Source organism: Phyllostomus discolor, chromosome 1, assembly GCF_004126475.2.
Source record: "Phyllostomus discolor isolate MPI-MPIP mPhyDis1 chromosome 1, mPhyDis1.pri.v3, whole genome shotgun sequence".
NCBI classification, from domain to species: Eukaryota; Metazoa; Chordata; class Mammalia; order Chiroptera; family Phyllostomidae; genus Phyllostomus; species Phyllostomus discolor.
Window position 1 is genome coordinate 87,125,842 of NC_040903.2, and position 12,779 is coordinate 87,138,620.

Genomic DNA, 12,779 nt, shown 5'->3' on the forward strand with positions numbered 1-12,779 from the left:
GACTTGGCAATATCAGACAGATTGCCCAAGGTTGCAAAGCTAGTGAGTGGCAGACCCAGGATGAGAACACACGTTTTGATTACAGAGGGACCCTGATTCACAATGGTTTGACTTAAAAATTTTTCAACTTGATGCTGCTGCTGAAGCAATACCCATTCAGTAGAAACTCTACTTGGAATTTTGACTTTTGATCTTTTCCTGGGCTAGGGTTACCAGATACTTCTCAGGATGCTGGGCAGAGGCAGCAAGCCTCAGCTGCCTGTCAGCCCCACGATCAGCAAAGAAAACAATTGATGCTACCATGTTGCCAGCATCGTGTGGATATTGTGTTATGTTTTTGTGTCCCATCTCGTATATGAAATGCCCATCTATATCTCCTGCTTCTGGTGAGAACAAGAAGACAATTACTCTTGAAAAGAAACTAAAGCTGATTGCTTAACTGTAGGCATCCTGAGCCTACAGTTAATGTGTCCTGAGCACATTTAAGACAGGCTAAGCCAAGCCTCGATGTTTGGTAGTTAGGTATATTAAATGAATTTTCCACTTTGATGGGCTGTTGGGACATAATCCTGTCGTAAACCAAGGAGAATCTGTTTATCAAAATGGTTCCCTAAAGAAAGGAAAGAAAACGAATCTTCACTGAGTCAATTGTATGGCAGGCACTGTGCTATCTTTTGTATTTTAGTGCTCAGGGAAGTTCCTACTTCTGGAGACATCAGCTCAATGAGTTCAGGTTTTGGACTTTTCTCCCTTGGTCTGTAGTATAGCACAGGGTCAAGAGCTCTGACTGCTTGGGCTAGCCTCAGCTATACAATTTTGTAGCTGTACTATCACATATAAGTCTCCTAACTTCTCAGACTTCAACTTCCATGTCTCTAAAGTGTGGGAGGACATCAGGGGAGATATAGCAACAACTTCTAGAGTGGAGGATTAAGTGAAATGAATAATCTACATAAAGCAAAGTGCTTAGTCATAGAATGTACTCAGTAAATAATAGCTCATATTATTTTTATACCTATTTCCAGAGTAGCACAACATAGTAAAAACAGCATGAAATTTAAAATAAAGAGATTGGGATTCCAATCCCAGGTCTAGTACTTGCTAGATGTAAATCCCCCCAAAAGTCACTTAACTTCTTTAATACTCAGTTTTCCTAACTATAAAATAAAGAAAATCTCTGATGAATTGGTATGACTATTATGTGGGAAATAGGAAATGAAACACTTAAAAACTTAACAATGTTATAGCAATATTATGTTTTAAACAGCTAAAATATTTTATAAAATTTTGTTTATGTCTATAGTTTTATGACATTATTTCATACTTTTATGCTTGGTTTTCCATAAAATCATTAATCTTGCCATCTGTTGCATTCAAATGCACTCACCTTTTTAAAGGCTCTTTTGCATATTTTTTCCGTCTATTTTCAAGTCCAGTGCTTTTTCTGATGACCTTTGTAGCCAGGGGATTTTCTTTTCCTGATATAATTTGGATCTTATGAATCTTGAAATGTTCTAAGAAGAAAAGGATCAGCTTAAGTAGATATTTAACTCATGAAGAGATATTTAATTCCATTTCTCTTTTCTCCTTTTGTCCATCTTTGAAAAAGATTTACGTTTGGAGATTCTGACTAGTGGTGCACAACAATGTGCAAAGTGGCCTTCCCTCTCCATGGACAATACAGTCTACATCCCTCTAGGCTCATCTTCTTTTATACTTAGCCCATTCAATTTATCTATTTTCTTTATAAACAAATTCACCTCAGTTTTGAAGTTATAAAAAAGCCACAAGAAAATACATATGCAGAACTAGTCATTGTCATTAAATGATAAAGGATATTGTGTGCTACCTAATATAAACCTCTCGTTTTGGAGATGAGGGAAATGAGGTGTTGAGTGGCAAGTGGCTTATGGTTAATGGGTAGCAGGATTTGAACCTAAGTCATTACCCGATTCCTTATGATGTGAAAACACAACTTTTTGCCTGACATAGGAATATCACTATGTAAATAAACCAACCAACCCCCTCACATATATTATGTCTTTCAACATTTATAAGCCAAGGGGAAATAGAATATTTACCCTGATAAAATATCAGGTAATAAAACAAAGAAAATAGAGAAACTATGTAATCCTCCTTGTCAAACTGCTTAATACTATATATATGGAAGTGCAGATCCTTAAAGATGTGTAATTTTAAGTATAAAAAATGTTACCCAGAAATATGGGTTTATATTAGTTGATTGAAAAAATCTGTTAAATGTAAATTCTTTAACACTGTAATAGGTACTAATAAATTGCCTACCAAGAAAAGCATTATCAATTTGCTCTCCTACCAATTAGTAAATTTCCTTAAAAATATTACAAGTACTTGACATTATTAAAACTTCTCAGTATATTTTCCAATGTGATTGCCCCCCCCCATAAAAATCTGGTATATCATTTTAATTTCTGTTTCTCTGATTACTCCGTTTTACATTTTTTTGGCCACTTCTGTTTCTTTCTATGTCTTCTGTGAAATACTTGTGCATAGGCACTTCCCATTTTTCTATCAAATCCATGTCTTTTTCTTGTTGACTGGACATTGTTCCTTATTCTGTTATACTTAGTACAGATGTTTCTCCTGGTTTATCACCTTTTTTTTTTTGGCCATGGATATTTTAGTTAGACTATAGTCAATTATGTCAATATTTTCCTAGGGTTTTTGCATTATGTGTTATAAAGTTAGTACTTCAGGTTTTATCAGGACAAAGAAATCACATAGTAACTGGAATATGGCAAGTTTATTGTTAACTAGATATTATTTTATAAGATGTAAAGAGACCCCTAAAGAATATAGGAATAGCAGCTGTAAACCTCTAGGGCTCAATAGAGCATCCCCTTCCCACCACCCACTCCACCTATCCTGGCCCAGGAGCTAAGAATCTAGACCTTGTTTAGAACTTCGGTTCACTGGGTGGCAGAGGAGTCACCATGGTACCCTGCCTGCAGAATTGGCTCGAAGTCCACCCTCCAAATTTCCAAGAAATTCACTGTCTAGGGTACATGGGATGGTATATTGCCAAGGGAGTAGGCTATGAAACCACCCCAGGAGTAGGCTGGAGGAAGCTGCCGGCCACCAGGTAGGATCCTGGCACTGGAGAAGCCCCTTGGGCTGCAGGAGCCTGGTGCTGTAGGATTCAGCTGGAAAAGCCACTGAAACCAGGAAGAGCACCTTCCTCTGGCAACATCTCTTCTGCACCCTCTACTGACAAGATTTAATATGGTGCTAGCTAGCAAAGGAGAAATTTAAGGGGCCAGGCTCCATTTTCTTCAGAGCAGTAGTGAAAGAAGCCAAGGGGCAATAATAACTGGAACAGCACTTTACTATGCCTGAATTTTATTTTTGTGCATAATTTGAATTGACCTTAAACAGTATTTTTATAAAGATAAAATGAAATTAGAAACAACTTAAAGGCCCATCAATAAAGAAATGATTGAATATATGTGGTACTTCCACACCATAGATTCCTGTGCAGCAATAATGAGGTGCATATCTGGATATGTGTACTAATATTATAAGATCTCTAAATCGTACTGGTAAAATGAACATAACATTTTAAACTATGAAATAAACCTAAGTATTAACAATATGTAAACATACACACAAATGTGTATTCAGAAGTAGAAGTTCTCCTAAGATTATAAGACTGTCTATAATTAAGATCCATTTGCAAACCACACTAAAGCACCTCATATAACAACTTTGTTAGAAATACCTTTATGCAGTATCTTTGCTCTCTCTAGCTAACCTCTTAATTTATAGATGTCACAGAAATAAAGTCTATCTCAGCTCAAATTGACTCCCATTTCAAATTAGTAAATTCAGAACTGGTAACTTTACATAATAAAAATGTGTGTATTTGTGTATGTATGTGTGTGTTTCTTTTAGGCAGAGGTTGAAAAAATTGTTTCCGTTGCCTGGGACATCTTTCAGCCCCTTCTCTTTGGACTGATTGGGGCAGAGGTATCGATTGCATCTCTCAGACCAGAAACTGTAGGTAAGAACATAAAAGAAGTGCTTTGGGTAACGTCAACTCTTTTTAGATTCAGTTGAAATACCTTTAGAAGGTGTATGTTCAGTGGTTCCCACTGTCATATCATATAAAAATTTAATAATGATCTGTCTTTTTAAGTAGTTTGTTAGAAAATGTTTGTCAGTCTAAGACAGTAAATTTTATATCTTTAAAACTGTTCCTTTTAAAGAAAACAAATACTGTTTACTACTATAAAAAAATACAGGCCTTAAAATATTTTTTTCCAAGAATAGAGTTTTCATCTAGCCTTGTTCTGATCAAGGGCCAGAATTTTAAAGAAAATTAACCAATTCCATAATATGTACCCACAGAAAAGAAATATTTGTTCATTCATTCTTTTATTTGTTTATGCATTTAAAAGCCATCATATTAAAACTCTCTTGACTCATAGCACTGTACTCAAAGTTAATTTGCACCTATGTTCTCTATATTCCCTCCTTTTTTTGGCATCACAATCATCTCTGTCCATCCCAGGATCTGATCCCCTGTCACTTCCTTCTGCATCTGACACATTCATGCTTCTCATACATCTTTAAATACACTTGTTGTGTGCATACTTGTCAGTTTTCTCCTCTTCAGAATTTAAACAGTCTAGTCTCTCTTATCTTAAAATAATATTCTTCCATTCTAATACGGCAACATGGATGCACCGTGAGGACACTACTAAGTGAAATCCGCCAATCACAAAAAGATGAACACTGTTATGATTTCCCTTATCTGATACATCCAGAGTCGTCATATTCATAGGGACAGAAAGTAAAATGGTAGTACCAGGGCTTTGGGGGAGGGGGAAATGGAGAGTTCTTATTTAATGGGTACAGAGTTTGTTTTGCAAAATGAAAAGATTCTAGTGATTAATTGCACAAAAATGTGAATGTTTACCTTAATACTACTTAGCTCTATACTTAAAAATGTGTTAAGATGGTAAATTTTATGTGTATTTTAACACAATTAAAAATTCTTTCTCCATTTCACTTCTTTCCTCACCTGCTAATCTAACTCTCTCCTCTTTCCAAACTTTTCCAAAAAAGTAAGCAACCATATGCCCTTTTTCCATTTTAACTTATTCTTATTCTTTTATCCAATACATTTCAGCCCAGTTCCTGCCCTATGACACCCCCAGTACTGCTCTGATGAAGGTTATATTGCTGAGTTCTCTGAATACCTATCGGTCTTTATTTCATGTGAGCCCTCAACAGCATTTGGAAGACCTTTAAAACACTCTCTACATTGAATTCTGAATCTTTCTCTTTTCCAGAGCTTACTGAGTCCTTCTTTACACTCACACATACTGGCTTAAATGCTGACCTTCATCTAAGTTTTTTCTAAAGCTCGTATGCTACTTACTTGTTTGCATAATATCTCTGAGCTCATCTACACTCAGTGCCTTTGATTGTGAACTACTGTATGCTTCCGAAATTTTTCTCTCTCAATCAATATACAGGGTGGGACAAAAGCAGGTCTACAGTTGTTTATGTGGAAAATAATACAACAATTAATAAATAATACAAGAATAAACTCTGTGTTGTACATACTCACAACTGTAAACCTGCCTTTGCTCCACCCTGCACACCACTGCTAATTGGATATCACCACTTGTGTAAGTCCTACAGAATTTCAGACTCAGTGTGTGTGAAACTTTCTCATCATCCTCTCCTATAACTTTTAATGTTCCCTCCTGGGAATGAGATCATTTTTTGTATTATGTATTTTAGGCAATGAATACTTCTGAAAATTTACCAACCAGGGAGGAATGCCCTTCAACAAAGAGCCACATAGCTTTTCTATAAAGAAAACATATTGCAGGTTCACGATAGATCCCCCGGCAACGTCTGTCGGGGTTTTACAGCCTTTGAGCGTGGGCAAGTTATTTATCCTTTCTGAATTTTAGCTTTTTCAACTGTAAAATGAGAACAGTTACCCCACAGGTTGTCAAGATTAAGCAAAGCAGTTCACTTAAGGCTCAATACAGACTGTAGCACGGAGTAAACACCTAACGAATGTTACTTTTTTAAAAAATCACCCTATTATTTACCAGTCACCTTAGCTGTGCGCTTTTCAGGTCCGGCAGCCTGCAGCACCCCTTGTCACAATTCCTTATTTTGCAAATCAGGGTGAACTTTATCAGCAAAGGATTCTAAAGGACTGAGTGAAGTACTGTGAATGTGGACCAGGGCTAACGGGCAGTCCCAGTCCGTGTAACGCCAGTGTGGTAAAACAGCGGTTCACGAACAGTGTCTATTTTGATTGGCCAGTGCCCAGCCAGCTCTGTTCTGATTGGCTGCTTGTCTCCACACTGGCGGGTAAATATTTTGTCTATCACCTGTGGTCTTAGGCTCTATAAGATTTCTCACCGATTTTGATGAAAATACTGACTTTTCCCTCTTCTTGCTCTCTTACCAATATGTTTATACTTCACTTACCTTACAGTCTATTAATTACTTGTTTATATTTCTGTCTTCCTCTGACTTTGAAGTTTATAGAAGCAAAGTGTGCATGTATTTTGCACACCCAGTACCTAGTCCAAATACTCTTAGGCATTGTTAGCACTTAATAAATTCTTGTTGAATAAACACATGGGAAAAAATATGCTTTTCACTTTAAAGCATAGGAGAAATAACATTTAAATCTCCTTTGTAGAAATTCAAACATTTAATTTTTCATTTTATTTCAAGGAAGATACTTTCCTTTAAATAAATAATCTGATTGATCCTAATACAGGGGTGGACAAAATAGGTTTACTGATGTAATACAAATAAATAATACAGTAATTGATAACTATTAATGAATTGTACACCTGAAACCTATATAATTTTGTTAACCAATGTCACCCCAATTAGTTCAGTTTAAAAAAGACATAGTAAATGATCTCCTGCTTTATGTAACAGAGTCCCACGCTGCAACGCAAAGTGACCTAAAGTCCAATGATGTGTAGAGGAGAAATGTTTAATGACATTGTAAGAAGCGTTTGTGAGCTGTGTTGTTAAGAGATATACCAGCACACTTACCAACCATCACATTCATTAGTCATCTGCTCTAAGTGCTATGTACAAGAGTAAAGTGTATATGCTCCTCCCCCTAAAACACCAATAATTAATAGTAATAAAACAATAAACTGTGTTTCACACACAACTGTAAACCTACTTTTGCCAGTTGCTGTATTGATGTTTTGACAAATTATGCCTACCGACTTTTAGCTTTTTAATTTTTAACAGATTTAGATTATTGCTGTTGATAGTATTTTTCATAGTATTTTGAATCAATAACTATGAGATTCAATTTCTCCCCCAGTATTCCATTATGTCTAAAAAATGAGTATTTCTTAACAGGCCTTTGTGTTGCCACCCTGGGAACTGCAGTTTTGATACGAATTTTGACTACATTTCTGATGGTGTGTTTTGCTGGTTTTAACATAAAGGAAAAGATCTTCATCTCTTTTGCATGGCTTCCGAAGGCTACAGTCCAGGTAATGATGGCCAGGATGGCTCAGCCTTTTAACTCCTATTTCTGTTTGATACCTGGAAATTTTAAATAAGAGGGCTTATTCAAATTTGGTGAAAATAAGTAATTGAAGTTTGATCTATGAAAAGAGATTGTACTAATCTACTCTTAAAAGTTTAGTTTTTGGTATATTGATTTCTTAAATATGACAGCTCATTTAAATGTATTTAGATCAACAAGGTACATCAAAAATTCCAATAAGTCTCTACACTACTGGGAAGCGGTAGGAGGAAGAGGAAAGAGTTTGAATTTTTATCAGTCAGAGCTCTCTAAATCCCCCAGAGAGATAGTTGTTAATTCTTTTCATCTCATTCTCTTCCAAGAAGAGAGAGAAACAAAAGGCATGGCTCATCTTAGTATTTAGAAATGCTTCAGTGCCAACATGATTCCTGGTTGGTTATGCTTGATCACGGTCTTTATATTAAAAAGTAGAAACATTTATTGACATTCAGAAAATGCTTTACTGATTTCCTAGATTATTAGTTGATATTAAATTTTTCAGACTAGCTGAACTGTCATTCACAGTTCTTACCACGTAACCCAACATTTGTGCACTCTAATGAACAAGGCACTGACTGATAGGTGCTTGAAATCACTGACCATAAATTTGGTAGAATGCCTGTAATTCCTCATTAAATTAGCACTGTTTAGAGTATGATTTGTTGCCAATGTAGTATATTCCTGATTGTATTGCATATTTTCTAAAGTAATTATAGCAAATGAGATTTAACTCTTCCATCCCTGATTGTATTGCAATCATTTAAGTGTGCAAATTTCATGAAATGAAAATCAAATATTCTTAATTTAGGAAGCTTTGGAGGATGTATATGCTCTGTAATTATATGCCAGATTTTGTGTGGCTGTGAGCTTGAACATTATTCCAGAGAAGGTTTTTTTTTCCCATTAGACTTTCAAAGATGCCTGAGACATAATGACTAAGAATACTGTGAGGTTAATATATTACAACAGGTGGAAGAGTTTCTCCCTCACAGTGTCTTCGGCTTCCATACTACGTCTGGTAACTTTAGTAGGTGAATATTAAAAGAATCACTCTAGTAACTTTGAATATTAAAAGCATCAGTCTAATAGCTTTTATATGAAAGATTTATTTCTAAACATTAAAATTTGAAAGATGGCACCTTCCTGCTGCAAAGCAAATTTTAAAATAAAGACAAATTATTGAGGATGTGTTGAAGAATGTATGTTCTGTGAAACAAGTATTACATATAATTTTCTTTTTCCTCCTTTTGTCACAGTATAAGAAACAAGACTTCTTATATATTTTTCTATATTAGTTGTTTTCAAACAGCTTTGTTTCTATGATACTACAAAAATACTTTTAAAATCAGAACTCAGCATACATACAAACCCCCAAATATATATATACACACACACAACAAAGAACTAAAAGAGAAATGTATGCCTGACCCATGAACAATGCAGGAGTTAGGGATGCTGAGCTCCACACAGTTGAAAATCTGTGTACAACTTTAGACTGCCCCCAAACTCAGGCATCCCTCTGTATCAGTGGGGGATTGGTTCCAGGACCCACCTGTGGATACCCAAATCTGAGGGTGCTCAAGGCCCTTCTATAAAGTGGTGTTGAACAATGCATACATTCAGCCCTCTGCACGCACAGATTCCCAGTCACAGATGGAAAATGCTGTTTTCACTCTACTGTTGGTTGAATCCATGGCTGCAAAACCTAGAGACAGGGAGAGTCCACTGTATATTTATTGGAAAAAAAATCATATATAAGTAGACCTTCATGGTTCAAACCCATGTTGTTTAAGGGTCAAATATATATCATAATATGTACAATTCCTGCCAAGAATTTGTGAAATGTTCCGTTAGTTAATGGTACCAGGTAATCTACAATAATGAAGAAGCCTAAGTGCAGGGACTAAATTAGACAGCCTTCGCCTTTCTCACCAGCAGTCCGCCAGGGGCATTGCAGAGCTGGCGGGGTGGCCACTGTGCTCAGCATGTGCATACTGATGTCTGCTCCTCTGTTTCACTGTCTCAGAGGCTAATGTGTTCTGTGGAATAAGAGAATAACCAAAGTGACTAATATGTTATCTTCCCATGTGCGCTAATATTGTATTTTGCCTCTAAAAGAAAATGAGAATTTTCATAAGATTTCCCAGTAGGTAACCTTTAAATGAAACATTTCACCAACTCCTGAGGCACAGAGTAAACCAAATACTTAGTGAAATTGACTTCAGGTTTTGAAGGTTCTCACCACTTTCAAGTTTCATGATGTTTAAAAGTTGGTTTTGACTCTAAAGCAATACATATTCTTTTTTTTTTCATTTAAAAGTGTACCCTCTGCCAGTAAGTATCACTGCATTTCTCATCTTGTTTTTTCTCTCTTTTTAAGATTTTGTTTATTTATTTTTAGAGAGAGAGGGAGGGAGGAAGAAAGAAAGGAAGAGAAGCATTAATATGAGAGAGAGAAACAGTGATTGGTTGCTTTTCAGATGCTCCTGACCAAGAACTAAACCCGCAAGTGAGGCATGTGCACTGACCAGAAATCAAAGCAGTGAACCTTTGGTGCACAGGGTGATGCTCCAACCACCTGAGCCACACTGGCCAGGGCTCATCTTGCTCTTTCTTAAGTCCAAATTCCTAAACATGAAAGAATGAGATGACCAGTAACTTTCATCTTCATTTAGGAGAAATTTAGTATATGGAATCATGTTGTAGTTAATTAATATCATGAATCTGTGTTTTGAAATATATTTGCCTGATATTTTTGTAACCTTATCTTATGCAAATAGGTACACATGAATCATCATTTTTCCATATGCAAAGGCAGGGACAGTTTCCAAACAATCAGAACCAACTTCAGTATACTTTGAATGAAGACTGATAGAACTTTATTAGTTGAGAAAAGAATAAGCAATTTGTTTAAAAATAATTCACCTTATGGCTATGTGCTTATTGTAGTGTGTTTCCAAATTTACCTTTAAACTCTTATAGGCTGCAATAGGATCTGTTGCTTTGGACACAGCAAGATCACATGGAGACAAACAGTTAGAAGAATATGGAATGGATGTATTGACAGTGGCATTTTTGGCCATCCTCATCACGGCCCCAATTGGAAGTGTCTTGATTGGTTTACTTGGCTCCAGACTTCTCCAGAAAGCTGAACATCACCATAAAGATGAAGAAGTTCAAGGGGAGATTTCTGTACGACTTTAGAGGTGAAAAGAAAGAATGCTGAATATAATGATTACAAAGCTGCTAACAGAGGCTACTTTTGGCAACTAGCAGAGACTACTTTTATCAAAATGGATAGTGAAATATGTAATGTCTAGTCTTAAAATGTAATAAAACCAAAAGTGTGGCTATTTCTTTAAACAGCATTTTTAGCCATTATCCTTTATAAGTGGGAGGTGATGTTCTGCATCTTCAGTCTAACCCCTCTACCTTCTCTTTTTTTTCAAACACCCCTTCATCATACATCTTGATTTACATAGGAACACACACACACTTTAATGTACTACCACAATTTAAAAAGCACATGGGAAAGACTAGGTTCGGAATCCTGTTCTGCTAGCCAACAGCTTTCTCTGATTTAACTGTCACTCTCACAGCTTCATGATGCATGGTCACCTAGCCTCTCATGTGTTGAGTTGGCTCCTCTTTTTTTGGCTCCTCTGTTTTTGTTTGTTTGTTTGTTTTTAAATACCATAATCCAGTGCCTCATCAGTTTCTACCCTCACTTTCACTGCTAATATGCCTCACCTCCATGTCTACTCCTCTTACTATGTCTGATTGGTCCTACCAAAATGTTAAAGTGCACAAAATATCTTCCTTGGTTCTTCCCCTTGCAACTATCTAGAATCTAGATGTTAACCTCATTCAGAGCATTGGTCAGGCCAACCAAATTTACTCAACCCCGACCACAGATGGAAATAATTATTCTTACATTCAGGTCCCTGAAAGAAGAGTATATGTACCCTACACATACTTGTGTCAGAGCACTCATAATCCCTTTCTGTTATTTGTTTTTATGTGTTTGTCTCCTATTAAATCAGCCAGATATGGGTGGGAGCACTGTCTTGGTCATCTGTGAGTCTTCAGCATTTTGCATAGGGCATGGAAGATAGTAGGCATTTAATAAACATTTATTGACCTAATCAGTGAGGGGATCTTCTTCCACTGTAGAAAACTACCTGGCACATAACAGTTCAGACCTTAGTCTGCTTAGTCTGACTTATTCACCTCAGGCTGTCTAACAAAATACCATAGACTGAGTAGCTTGAACAACAGATGAGTATTTTCTCACAGTTTCAGAGGCTGAGAGACTAACATGAGGTTGCTGATGACAGAGGTCCTCCTGACTTGCCCATTGCCTCCTCTTCACTGTGTTCTCACAGGGTGAGGCAAGAGATGGGGATGGAGGAGAGTATGCAAGTTCTCTTGTTTCTCTTCTTATTAGAGTCCTCATCCCATCATCAGGGCCCTGCCCTTCTGACCTCATCTAAACCTAATTATCTCCCAAAGGCCCCAACTCCAAATACTATCACACTGGAGGTTAGAGCTTCAAAATATTGAATTAGCAAGGGGGTGGGGAAAAGAGGAGGACACAGTTCAGTCCAAAGCAGGATGTCATATTTCTAAGTATGGTACTAAACAAACACTGAAAGTTCTTGTTCTTCAGTGCCCTTTTAATTCCTACGACCAGTGCCATTCATATTCTCTGTGAGAAGTTTTTTTTTTTCTTTCCCTTAGATAGGCTGATTAGGTTTCAGATCTCTAAGTGATTTTCACATTTCAGCATTTTTCTCTTTGGTATTAATGCCAAATAACCTTGACTGGACTTGGGTGCCCTCAAAATTTCCTGAGCCAATCACTTGTATTTGCAAACAGTCTCATCCATTACAGTCTTTCAAGACAGTATTGATTATTTTTTCTGACTGTAAAATATATTTTAATTACAGAAAATTTAGAATACAGAAAAATACAAGGAAGAAAACTGAAACTACTCTTAATGTAAACACCCATTTTATTATGATTCTTTTAAATTTTACTCTTGCATTTCTGAGGGATATCTTATTTTCAGAAAGATATATCCTCTACTGAATTAGTTGGGTGAAAGTTAATATAAATACATTTGAATTCTGTGAAGATATATAGATTCAAGCATTTTTGTTTTATATAATCAATGTTAAACCTTCCCGAAATTATTTATTCA

At 36.3% G+C, this 12,779-nt stretch overlaps 1 protein-coding gene across 4 annotated transcripts in view; it reads left to right on the forward strand.

Annotated features, from left to right (window-relative positions):
• SLC9B2 (solute carrier family 9 member B2) overlaps positions 1-12,474 on the forward strand; it is a 50,276-nt gene extending 37,802 nt beyond the window's left edge. For 3 of the 4 annotated variants that reach the window (XM_036025832.1, XM_028506882.2, XM_028506881.2), the window contains 3 exons: positions 3,931-4,039; positions 7,405-7,541; positions 10,559-12,474. In XM_036025832.1, the coding sequence (XP_035881725.1) occupies positions 3,931-4,039; positions 7,405-7,541; positions 10,559-10,780 (468 nt within the window). In that variant the 3' untranslated portion in view covers positions 10,781-12,474. Of the gene's footprint in view, positions 1-3,930; positions 4,040-7,404; positions 7,542-8,483; positions 8,817-10,558 lie in introns of those variants that run through there. The other variant, XM_036025844.1, reaches the window with a different exon arrangement.
• Positions 12,475-12,779: the final 305 nt, after the last annotated feature.